The 13,517-nt window shown below is 37.0% G+C and overlaps 1 protein-coding gene across 3 annotated transcripts in view; it reads right to left on the bottom strand.

Annotated features, from left to right (window-relative positions):
• The window catches only part of DYNC2H1 (dynein cytoplasmic 2 heavy chain 1), a 341,276-nt gene that overhangs the window by 256,075 nt on the left and 71,684 nt on the right, over positions 1 to 13,517 (bottom strand). For all 3 annotated transcript variants that reach the window (XM_055305872.1, XM_055305873.1, XM_055305874.1), the window contains exons 41-48: positions 12,852 to 13,007; positions 11,454 to 11,713; positions 10,388 to 10,634; positions 8,581 to 8,732; positions 7,502 to 7,646; positions 5,791 to 5,893; positions 5,075 to 5,242; positions 274 to 404 (exon numbers count right to left, since the gene is read on the bottom strand). In XM_055305872.1, coding sequence (XP_055161847.1) covers positions 274 to 404; positions 5,075 to 5,242; positions 5,791 to 5,893; positions 7,502 to 7,646; positions 8,581 to 8,732; positions 10,388 to 10,634; positions 11,454 to 11,713; positions 12,852 to 13,007 — 1,362 coding nt within the window. The remainder of the gene's footprint in view (positions 1 to 273; positions 405 to 5,074; positions 5,243 to 5,790; positions 5,894 to 7,501; positions 7,647 to 8,580; positions 8,733 to 10,387; positions 10,635 to 11,453; positions 11,714 to 12,851; positions 13,008 to 13,517) is intronic.

Below are 13,517 nucleotides of genomic sequence, written 5' to 3'. Positions count from 1 at the left end.
GACTGTAATCATAAACAAATCCCAGTTCAAACTCGATTCAAATTATACCTCTCTCCCTTTATTTTTAAAATTTATTTATTTGAGGGAGAGAATGAGTGAGAGAGGGAGAGAAGGAGCAGGGGGAAAGGGAGGATGGCAGAGGGAGCAGCAGACCCCCCCCCCCCATGAGCAGGGAGCCCGATGTAGAACTCGATCCCAGGACCCTGAGATCATGACCTGAGCCGAAGGCAGACACTCCACCGACTAAGCCCCGCCATGTGCCCCAAGTTATACCTTTCTGATAACATCCTTGAGATCTGCAGAATTCAGTTTTCCAAGTGGTTTTCCATGGGGAGGCAGTGGCTGTCCTGGGGCTGCCCTTGCTCCAGAGTTGTGTCGGGCTCCCCAGGTAACATAGAAACTGTCTGCAGAGACAAAAGTATGTGCTGTTTGTGATGACAGCATCAGGAAATACATGGCTCATAAATTATTTTTTAGTTAATCAGTCCAAATAAGAATCATCCCCAGTAATGTGAAAATAAATTCCCCTATGGTGTGCCTGTAGTAAAGACACAGAGACCTTAAATTGTGATGTCAAGCTGTCCCTGCAAAGTAACTGGTGGTGTCGGCACGCTCCATCTCTCACCCCAAATGAAGTATCCTCCTCCTAATTCCCCCACTACTCTCCTTTTGCTGCTTCTCCCTACTTCCCTCTCCTTCTCCATAATCTCCATATAAAATTGGCAACTGAAAAATGCTTAAAAAAAAATTGGCAACTGAAACTGAAAACTCTCTCTGAGAAAGAACACAGATTTATGAATACCATCATGAGCCTTAATTCTGAAATAAAGGACAAATTAACTGAATTTTAATTAGAAAATAAACCCCCACACACACTTTCCTTAAATTTATCAACAGCAGCATCCCTGTGACAAGGATCATCTGTGAATGATCTTGGTCGGTCGGGAGACTCCACGAAGTGTCCTCCTCACCACATGCTCTGCTCAAGGGCAGCTTTAGCTTCATGCTCCTCTCTGTTCCCTGGCCACTGCTTTCCCTATACAACCAAACTTGTACTTAGGAACAACACTGCCAGAACTGCCAAGTCCAAATCCCCATCATGGTCCCTGCCCCATCATGACCTGGTACGCTTCTGACACTTGTATCCTCAGGTCTGTAGGACCAAACAAATCAAGCCACAACCACCACTCCTCAGTTTTCTGTTTATCCCTCTTGCTTTTATTTTCCCTGGGGTCTAAATTCAGTCCATTATTCTTTAATCCTAAACACTCCCCTTGAATTACTGAATCTTATTTTGTGGATTAAATTATCAACTACTTATATACCAAAACCTATTCACCTATTGGCAAGCTTCCCAAGCTCTAGTGTGGTCCCATACCTGCCCTACAGACATACAATGAACACATAATGCTCATTCATTCAACACTCACCCGCCACACACCTGTGTCTAAGCACCACACTTCCTGTTAGAGAGAAGTAGTAGGAGAGAGGTGACTGCCTCCCTCACTAGTGTTACCACTCCCATGTTGCAGAGCTTCCCACTGCCTAAGAAGAAACAGCCAAACCCCCATCACGGCCCTTCGCAATCCACTCCACATATTCTTCCCTTGACTAGAAATCCCTTCCCCTCTTGTTCACCTGATACAGCCATTCTTTAAGACACTATCATCACTCAAAAAATCTTAATTGTTCATCTAACAAAATATTTACAGGACTTAGATGCTGAACACTACACAACTCTGATGAAAGAAAGCAAGAAATATCTATGGACAGATATGTCATGTTCATGAATTGGAAGACTTGACATAATGAAGATGTCAATTCTTCCACAACCAATAGAGTTAGTGCAATTCCTATCCAAGGCTTGGCAACATTATTTACAGATAGGATTATTCTAAAATATATAGAGAAAGGCCAAAGGAACTTAAATAGCTAAAATAATTTTTAAAAAGAAGAAGAAAGTAGGAGAAATCAGTCTACCCAATTTCAAGACTTATGTAGCTAAAGTAATCAAAACAGGGTGGTACTGGTGGAAAGACAGACATATAATTGATGGAACAGAACAGAGAACCTAAAAATATATTCATACAACAATTTTCAACTCAAGGAAAAGAAGTTCCCTTTTCAATAAATGGCACTGGACCAAGTGGACATCCACGTGCAAAGAAAGTGACCCCATGTCTCACTTTTTATATATAAATTAACTCAAAGTGGACCACTGACTTAAAACATAAAACTATAAAACTTTTAGGAAAGAATGTAGGAGAAAGGTTCAAGAACTAGGACTAAATAGAGTTCTTAAACTTGACACCAAAAGATCCTTAAAAAAAAAAAAATACTAAGTTGTACTTGATAAAATATTTACCTGTGGGAGATCCTATTAAAAGGATGAAGAAATAAGCAACAGAGTGGAAGAGTATATTTGCAAACCATGTATTTAACAAAAAACTAGTATCTATAGTATATAAAGAACTCTCAAAACTCAATAAAAGATAAACCATCCAATTAGAAAATGAGCAAGATACACAAAGAGATGCCATACTTTAAAGGACTTAGAGACAGCAAGTGAGCACACAAAAAGCTCACAAGCTGTCAGCAAAATGCAAAATAAAACCACAATGACCTATCAATACATACTTATCAGAGTGACTAAAATAAAAAAGAAAGACAACAAATACTGACTGGTAAGTATGCAGAGCAACTGGATTATGCACATATTGCTGATGGGAATGTAAAATGATAGAGCCATTCTAGAAGAGCATAGCAGTGTGTTTTAAAACCAAGCACAGGAGTACCATACATCGCTGCAATTGCACTCCTGAGCATTTATCCCAGAAAAACAAAAATTTATGTTCACACAAAAATCTCTACATAAACTGCTTGTAGCAGTTTTCCTCCTAATAATCAAAGACTGAAAATAACCCAGATGCTCGTCCACAAGTAAATAGTTCAAGAAATGGTAGTATATCTGAATACCCACTCTTCAATAAAAAGGAACAGGGGTGCCTAGGTGGCTAAGTGGTTGAGCCTTTGGCTCAGGTCATGATCCCAGGATTGTGGGATCAAGTTCTGCATCGGGCTCCCCAAAGGGATCCTGCTTCTCCCTGTGCCTATGTCTCTGCCTCTCTGCTTCTCTCATGAATAAATAAAATCTTAAAAAATAAAAATAAAAAGGAACAAACTACTGAAACTCACAGCCACCTGTGTATAACTCCAGGGAACTATTCTGAGTGAAAATAAGATTCTTGAAATGGCAAGATGAAATACAGAACAGACTGGTGGTTTGTAGAGGAGTGGCTATGGCTACAGGGCAGCAGGATAGATCTATGTGGTGATAGCCTGTGTACTAACTGTATCAATGTCAATATCCTGGTTGTTATGCTCCACCATAATTTTTCTAAGTGTTACCGTTAGGAGAAACCAAGTAACAAGTACATGTACTCTGTATGAATTCTTACAACCTTATGTTAATGTATAATTATGGCAAAACAAAAAATTCATTTGTTTATTTCTATGTAACTCCTTCAAACCAAATTAGCTCTTCTACAAACCTAATATCTAGCATTTACCCCAAATATGTTCAGAAAAGTTATATTAATTGTAAAACACTTCACATTCTATTAGAATTACCAGTTTAACCATCTACTTACACAAATTTTCATGGCATCCAAACACATTAACAATAGTTATCTCTGTAAGCAAGGGCTTCATATCTGTATCTGCCACTGGATTACATGTTTCTTGAGCATAAGAATGTATCTAGCTTATTTTTAAGTCTTCCAAGATTACATTTTTTCTTAATAAATTAATATTCCACTATTGAAAATCATATTTGCCCGGGTGTGACATATATCAAAACCTGTATTTTTAAAAAATGCAACGTTTCCTTGAAAAGTAAAATGGTGAAGGGGAAAAAAGCATGTATTATTTATTGAGTCCTATAAAGGAGACCTCAAAGATAACAAATTCTAGCAAATTCAGGTACCCAATCAGTCACTGACACTATCTAATGCCCCAAAAATATGCTACCTTCTTGCAAGAAGAAAGACTATCCAGGCAATTCTCAGACTGAGAAAGATGGTGCCATTTAAGAAATGAAAGCTGTCCACACTAAAGCCAGCAAAGCTACAGGCCACACTGGCAAACCCTCACTCAGAACCAAGCCCACTCTGAACTATGGCCGAGGCTCTCTAGCATTTCATCCCACTTCAGCTTCTTCATCTCATTTCCCAATTCTGAAACTCAAGCAGGACCTAGAAAATTCCTCATGTCAATCTCAACATCTTTCTCACCTTCAAGATTCCTTTGGCCTATGCAACTTATGACCCTGGAGCCAATATCAAATCCGACAGCACACAACAGACAGAACAAACTATATGAAATATATGTGAAGCCTAGTTTCTTATAGAACAGAAACTCATTTTGCAGCTTGAGAGTGGTTTAAGAAATACTTCCATGTTACAGTCTTGTATCAAAAGTCCTTTTGCCGTGATGGTTTTCATATTACATGCACTACTCCCACAGCAGTTTTCAAAAGGCCAACTGGTTGTTAAGCGGTAATAGTTGCAAATGCAACAAAGCTGCTTTGAATGAGTGGTGCTATGCTTTATTTGTCACAACAGTGGGTGAAGCTGGTGACAAGAGTACATAAGAAGTTCTATCCTAATGATATTATTTACTCTCAAGCAAAAATTAATTATAATTGAATATGGATTTTCCCAATGATCTTTAAATTTCACACACATACAGCTTAAAAAAAAAAAAACCTTTATTAGTAAAAATCCCTCAGGAAACATAATTTTGAATTGCAGATATAAAACCCTATGGCCTGAATCCAAGAAAACAATTATGGTCACTATATTTTATTCAGAACATAATTACTGAAATCTAGCAAAAAGTAAAGAGCAGCCCTTAAAGTAACAACAATATTAAAATTACCCAAACCTCTTATTTGCACAGAAATATGAAATCATGCTATTAGTAAGAAAAATAAGTTTACAGTTCTCATAGGAGAACTGTATATATATTTACATAAACTGTTTATATATTTACATAAACTCCGTAACTATATTACCTGCCATATTGTCTAATACATCTGAGCCCCAATCTCCTTGAAACACTGAGGTTAAAATGTTGTCAAATAAATGAAGTTCCTTTGCACCAACAATTTTATCACGAAATAAGCGCCGTGCTTCATAAGCTACGATTTCTAATACATAATCTAGAGGATGATTTGAGGATCCTAAAAAAGACAACATTTTCTTTAGTTGTAATAAAATTCAAACAACTTGTAGACGGTCTGTTTCAACATAATACAAGAAACAGAGAATAAGAATCTGCACACTGTCAGAATGGCATCAGATAAACACAAGAAAAGGGAAAAAAGGGAAAATTTAATGTGTTATTAAGTTGGTAAGTTGTTTAATTTAAAGGATATATTAAGCATTATTATCTCTAGTTGTTCAATATTTATTCCAAAAAAAAAGCATATTAAACATGAATAATGATTTTATTTTTCCCCAAATCAAATTTTAACAGTGACAATCATAAATGGTTTAGAAGAAAAAACACATTGTTATAGTTTTAATATTAAGGTTTAAATTTAATACTAGTATTTAAATTTAATACATTTTAATTCTAATTTTTAAGATACTATAACCAATTACAATACTCATTTAATATGCCTATTATAAATAAAATAGAAAATGCATGCACACGTGTACACACACACATACACACACAGTGGCATTCCAAAGAGAAGCAATTTGAAATCATGAAAGCAAAACTTACCTCCTTCTAAATCGTATCTGAATAAGCCAAGAACCCATTGGGTAAGGATGCAAGGAGTAAAGAAATAATGACTATAATCATCAACTGTAAATTTGGCTCGTACCTGAAAAAGAAAATACCGTAAACTGTCTACTTTATATGTATTTATAATATATTTCCAAATATAAAATGCTATAAATTTTTCAGTTACCACAGATTCACAGGAATGCCCAATTTCTACCAGTGAATAGAAACTGTATTTCAATAGAACTGATTTCCTTAGTTATACATTTTATCCATTTAAAAACACTAAGAGGGGTTGTTCATAGGCTTCAACAAACTGCCAAAGTCTGCCCAAGAAAAAAATGAAATAAAAGGTTAAAAAGCCTGCTAAGCAGAAGAATTCAAGGAAGACGAACCCGAGCTTTATAAACATTGGTTGCAATTCCAAGGTACTCATAGGGCTAGGGAAGATATGTTTCCTAGTAGTAGGAGCTATCTTGTATTCAGAAAGTCACTGAATTTCTAATGAACCAAAGTGCTAGTCCTTGCTGTATAACCAGTGAGAGTCTATGCCTTCCTCTGCACGGACAGGACTGTTGTTCTCATTCTGGCCTTGATCACTTCACTTCTGAATTAATTTAGAAATTAATTAATGCTAACTTCTCTTTCCCCACTTCTATTCTGTAACTATAAAAAGCATCTACCACAAACACTTCCCTAACTTTCACATGCTATTTATCCCCTTTACCTAGGAAGATCTTTCCCCTCCAGCCTCTTTGTGAACTTTTTTCAAAACTCAGATCACATTTCGGGGCTCCTGGGTGGCACAGTCAGTTGAGCATCCAAATCTTGATTTTGGCTCAGGTTGTAATCTCAGGGTCATGAGACAGAGCCCCACGTTGGGCTCCATGCTAAGCATGGAATCTGCTGGAGATTCCTTCTTTCCCTCCATGCCCTCCTTCCCCGCCAATATGCTCTCTCTGAAATAAATCTTTTAAAACAAACTCAGAATTCATTTCAACTCCTCTTGACAACTACCACACAACAAAGTCACTTACTTCCTCTTCTGCACTATCTTTCTCTCTTCCTCTACCTCTTCCTCTTCTGCACTATCTCTGTGACTGCACATATTGTCACTGTAACACTGCTCACCATGCCATATTGATAGTTTATGTGACCAGGTTCCTCACTGGTCTGTAAAATTCCAGAAAACAGAGATTCAGTCATCTCTGTGTCCCTAGAACCAGCGCTAGAAAAGAAGGTACTGAAAAAATGTCCGCTGTGTCTTTACTGTTTTCAAGCACCACCCCACTGATGCCCCATCAGTGATAAAGGAACTTGAGACAATTTCTCAGAGGCAACAAGAAAGAAATAACCCTCAAAGATCATCTCTGGTTTAGAGTCTCGAAGACAGAAACTGACAGAAGTCAGGAGAAGGATCCAGTTTTGGAAAGAAGAGGAACATTCTAAATATGCTAAAATTTATTTGACAACAGAATAACCATCCAGCATTGATTCATTCATTCAATATTTACAGAGTATCTGTTAGAAATGGTGCTGGAAATTCAACAGAGTCTCCGCCTTCAGGGAGCTTACTCTCAAGTAAAAAAGTCTAATCTACAAGATGAAAAGAAAACCCAAGTGTCAACACAGGTCAGCATTACAGGCAGTCTTTTGGGAGTGAAACCAATAGACATGACAGTGACAGTATAAAGGAGTAAAAATATACCTGCTCATACACTTGGACCATAGATCCCGCTAAGAGAGAAATTTTTGATGAAGAGCCCCAAATGGAATGATTCTTCAGATTTTTATGTAGAACTGGTTCTAAATATGCTCCATAAATTGTCTGTAACTGCTCTCTCTCTGGGTAACTGGAAAGGGCATATGAGAAAACAGTTGAAAAAACAATGTTCTAGATAATTACTTAATGTTCATTCACAGCAGTTCTCTAGCTATGCTGCTCTGTGATCCGGACAACCCCCAGTCTACTAGGGACGAAAGCCAGGTTCCAGGGTCCCTACTCTGACCCTCTACTTACCTGATCCCAAATACTGAAACCCTAATGGAAGTTTCCAATAAAATCACTTAAAAACAAAATTGAAAACCACCGGTTTTTAGAAAGGACCAAAAAATGAATCTTAAGAAAAAGTATTTTAAGTAGAGCCTACCCACAGAGCAGTCATCCACCTTAGAACTATAAAAGTAGAACTAATCCAACAAATGATATTGACCTGTTTCTCTCAAGCCAAACTTGATTTCAATACAGCTTAATTGGTAGCTCTAACACTTCTAAAAGTACAATGTTAATAAATAGGTGCAATTAGCATGAAAGCATCAAAACAAGATAAGGCAAAAGGGAACAGAGGCCATCTCCATAAAATGTACAAAGTCCTTGCAACAATCATAGACCACGGAGATGGATCTGTCAGGACAATGCTGTCACCCACAAACATGATCTGACTCTACCTTGTGCATGTTTACCTGTTTGTCTTCATAAAATGTGATACTATTTTTGTTTTATGAAACCCATATTTAAATCCATCATTTAGATTCCTAACATTTTGGAACAGAGATGATACAAAATAATTGGGTCTTATTTCTAATATGAAGCACTAATGCCTTTTTCACCCTAAATTACTGCCTAAAATTTAGAAAGGGCAAGGAAAAAAAAACAGAACTTAAGTTTAACTATTTTTATATTCTTCATTATAAAGAAATATCATTAATGGGTACCTTTAATAAAATTCAAATATAGAAGACATGTCCCTACATTTTAAAAACAATTAAAAATGCTATGATACATACTCCACAGCACAAATGCGAACGATGGAAGTGAATCTGGTGGTCAGCTTGTGTCTTCCGAGCCTTCCTCCAGCTGACATAGAAGCCACAATCTGAATATTCTCTAAACCAACCCATTCCAAATTTTCATCATAAAATCCTTGATATGTCAATACCTTTTTGAAAATAAATGTATTATAAACGTTTTAGGCTTAGGGTTTTCTAATAGTGATATAAAATACTTTCGCATAAAATTCAATTGTTTCCAAATACAATCAACCTCCTTTACCTAACTCAAAAATTTAAGATTCAAATATGCTTTAAATGCTTGTAATATTGAAAAATAATACTTCTTTGGGATGCCTGGGTGGCTCAGCAGTTGAGCATCTGTCTTCGATTCAGGGCATGAATCCAGGATCTGGGATTGATTCCCACACTGGGCTCCTTGCAGGGAGCCTGCTTCTCCTTCTGCCTATGTCTCTGCCTCTGTGTCTTTCGTAAACAAATAAAATCTTTAAAAGAAAAAGAATACTCTTCAAGACTCTGCATTCAATTAATGTTAGCTGAATTGCCCTCATTTTTTTTTTTAACCCTCATTTTAAAGTGCTTTTCTGTCAGGGCACTTGGGTGGCTCAGTGGTCAAGCATCTACCTTTGGTTCAGGGCATGATCCTGGGAGCCTGGGATTAAGTCCTGTATCAGGCTCCCTGCAGGGTGCCTACGTCTCTACCTCTGTGTATCTGTTATGAATAAATAAAATCTTTAAAAAGAATAAAAATAAATAAACATTTTCTCTCTAATAAACATTAAAATCCAATGACAGTATAAATCTACCAGCAATTAGAGGAAAAAAGTGAAAGAAATAAGTAAAAATATAAGGAAAATATTTTGGTTTCCTTCTGTAAGTATTTCATCATATTCTAGAGTCACACAGTAAAGCTAAATTTGAACCTGTATAAACATAACAGACTCTAATTTAGAATCTAGTGATGCAGGATCCCTGGGTGGCGCAGCGGTTTGGCGCCTGTCTTTGGCCCGGGGCGCGATCCTGGAGACCCGGGATCGAATCCCACATCGGGCTCCCGGTGCATGGAGCCTGCTTCTCCCTCTGCCTGTGTCTCTGCCTCTCTCTCTCTCTCTCTCTCTCTCTCTCTCTCTCTCTCTCTCTGTGACTATCATAAGTAAATAAAAAAAATAAAAAAAAAAAGAATCTAGTGATGCAAACCACATAAAGCAGTATAATCTCGCAGAGGGACAGAATGTGTAGTCTCCAACTTTTCCCTTTACACAGGCCAAGAGCAGGGTGATGAGCTAAGGAAGCCCAACAGGGTCCTGACTGAGGAGGTCTCCCTGCTCTCGAAAAATGCATACCCAGAAAAATGAAGCAAAAGTTCTCCCAAGCCCCACATCACCCCAACTCCTGCTTTCCTCCTATGTTAGAAATAAAGGACAGGAAGTAAGTGCAGGGTGAAGGCTGTTTTCACTCTTCCCGTTGTGGATCCTCCCGACAGACTGCTGACTGCCACAGGGAAGGACTTCAAGGAAAGCAGCCTTGCGGGGGCACCCAGTGGGCTCCATCAGTAGAGTATGTGACTCTGGATTCGAGATCGTGAACTGGAGCCCTGGGCTGGGTGCAGAAATTACTTAAAAATAAAATCTTTTACAAAAAGAAGGAAGAAAGTAACCGAGAATAAACTTACTACATGCCTCAGGAGTTGAATACATGCCACAGAGAAAACTGATGCTAAGGAGGAAGGCAGATTTTCTGACCAAAGGTAATGAAATTCCACTTTTCCCAATGATATCATAACACCTCAAGGAATAAGACTCACCTGTTGCAGGAAAGCAACCAAAGTACTGGTACCCCATTTATCAAGCTTGGGCAGGTTGATATCTTTCAAGTAAAGGACGAGTCTTTCACAGTCTTTGGGTCTATATACTCGACCAGTGTTGGTAGTGATGACCATGCAAGTCTGGCTAAGCTTCTGCAGGAGATGTCGAGACGTAGTCTGCGCACTACAGTGAACCGTAGCGATCTGCGTGGACCGGAGCTGGGAAAAGGCATACCTAAGCAGCATCCTGTGAAAGATGGAGGACATCGACTTTGAAAATACAAAAAATAAAATCCTGTATATATCCAATATAAAATCTCTATTTCATAAATATTTCAGTTTCTAAATTATGTGTAATGATGTTTAAGAGCAAAGTGGTAAACATGGACATGACTTAACAGATAACTTTCTAATTTTTACAATATAAAAAAATTCATATTTTAAGGCATTCTTGGGACTCATTCAGCAAAATGATTCTTGGAACTCATACAGAAATAACTGGATAAAGTACATATGAAAGATATCAGCTGTTTTCCCATGGCTGAAGGACATATTTTAAATTACTAAGTATTCCGAGTTAAAAAAAAAATTAATACGGTTTTTTAGAATTTTTAAATTACAACTAAAAATGTGAAATCATGTCTCCTTTATCTCCAGAACCTAGACTCAGGAGGCACCATAAACAGGCTGAATTACAGATATAAAAGTTATTTTAAATAGAAAGCTAACTTCAAGATGCATTTTTTATAACAAAGGCAATTTGTGAGTGTATCTAAGGTATTCAGTTTTTGTTGGGATTGTATGCACATTTTCTTTTGAAGCATATCTTTCTCAGATTGTTCTCTTTCCATTAGAAAACACAATCTGGCAGGGAAAAAAAAGACATATTCTTCTCTATAACTCTCTAAACTCATATTATTTTTACTAGTGACAATTGAAAGAGACCTTCATGAAAATGTAAATGCTACTTCAACTGAAAGAAAGGTAACAGAGCCATTAAATTACTTTAAGAGAGGAGAGTATAAACTCACAGTATTTACCCAAACCAATAATTTTCTGCTCTTACCCTTTGCCACATCCTTCTGGTCCAACAAGAATAAATGGCTGTTTAGTATCAGAACTTAACCACGGTTTAAAATAATCCAGACCTCGCTGCATGTCAGGAATCTGAATGACGGGGAGAGTTTGGCCATTATTGAAATCATCAGCAGTCAAGTTTTCTGGCTTCTTCAGCACATAAGATGCTAATCGTCTTCGACTCTGATCATAGTAGGTGTCCATTGGTTTGTGAGGGTCTGGAGGAGACTCTTGTGCCCAATTAAAAACCTGTAGAGGAAAAAGTTGTGATAGGTTTTCACATACTCCAAACAAGAGTATATGAAATTTTAATTCTTCAAAGTCAATGTCCCAAAGTCAATCATCTTAGTCCAAAAAAATTCTATGCTAAACCTACTAAATATCTTTTATAATTAAAGCAACACCCTATGTCAAATATTATTCTCTAAATGATTATTTAAGCAAATAAATAAAAGTCATCTAGTTTGTGCATACACCAAGGTATAAAATACATCTAACTTTTAAATGAGTTTTAATGAACACTGAATTACTGATTCCACAGTTTAGGAACCTAAGACCCTTCATCCCCACCATATGCGAGTCCTGCCTATTACGGTGGTACCACCACTGCTCTTGAGCTGCTCTTCTTCTAACATGGAAAACTTGCTATCTGCACAGATATAAATCAGAGGTCACTTGATGCTAACCTTCAATACCTTGCCTCTGAGCTGTGGCATGAGAACATCTGCTCAAAAGCAGCATAGGATCTGGCATCGAATGGCAATGAGAAGCATCTGACAACAGGGACAACACAATGGCCATGGAAAGAGAAGCAGCATAGAAAAAGCCATACATGATGGCACCAAAAAAAGAAACATGATACAAATGCAGAACCATGATGTAGGAGCCAACCCAGAGAAATGCATGTTCAATGTTTTCAACAGAAGCCAACAAGACAAAATTCTTTAATATATATGATTTAGTTTTATTAACAACTTGGCTGAACTATACCTTTACATTTATTAAAGAAAATGTTTTATAGTGATTAATCCATCCTAGCATTCCTAACTGGTTAAATAAATGACTAAAAATATGTATTATTCTAAAATTAAAAATGAGTAATTATATATATTCATATGGCTAAGTAGTTTGAAAAAATGTCTAACAAGATTATAGTCCACCCTAGAGCCAATTAAAACATTATATAATTTTAATATCATAAAATACCATAAAGAAGTTCAAAGGATAAAATAAGTACATATATTCAAATACATTACTCTATTGAGTGCATAATTCCAAAATTAAAAAGTTCTATATCTTACAGTTATAATCACTGTATTTTAGCAATTAAGAGTCAATGAAAATTAAAGGAAAATGTTGACAAAATATAGGTTTTAGTGTGCATCACCTCTTTGGTGAATTCCAGACGTGACTTCATGTTCAGATTTCCGCCAAGTCCCCGAATGAGATTAATAATAAATTGGTCATGATTTTCACATCCATGAAGATGTGACAAACCGTTCATCACAGTCCCAACCAAGCTTGTTTCAACCACATAGTCATTCTGTTGATTAAAATCCATGGTACAGACAAAAAACAAATAGTAAACCATGAACACAGAAACATATTTACATTCACATATCTTTTCAAGTATGATTGTTAAATGTAAAAGCTTATGTCTGAGGAAGCAAAAGAAGGGTAAGCTTAAGTCAGAGAGGTAGATAAAGGCCAAAGTATGCAAAATTACATAGGCCATGATAAGGAGTGCAAATTTTATTTTCACTACTTTTAAAGTGTTTTTTTTTTTTTTAAGATTTTATTTATTCAAGACAGAGAGAGAGAGAGGCAGAGACACAGGCAGAGGAAGAAGCAGGCTCCATGCAGGGAGCCCGATGTGTGACCGGATCCCGGGTCTCCAGGATCATACCCCGGGCTGAAGGCGGCGCCAAACCACTGGGCCATTGGGGCTGCCCTAAAGTGTTTTTAAGTAAGAGAGTAAAATGATCCAATTTACATTTTTTTAAAAAATCACTCTGCCTGCATAAAAAAATATTTTTAAAGGGTAGGAGAAATG

Source organism: Nyctereutes procyonoides, unplaced genomic scaffold, assembly GCF_905146905.1.
Source record: "Nyctereutes procyonoides isolate TBG_1078 unplaced genomic scaffold, NYPRO_anot_genome, whole genome shotgun sequence".
Taxonomy (NCBI): domain Eukaryota; kingdom Metazoa; phylum Chordata; class Mammalia; order Carnivora; family Canidae; genus Nyctereutes; species Nyctereutes procyonoides.
This window is presented reverse-complemented; position numbering and strand designations above follow the sequence as displayed.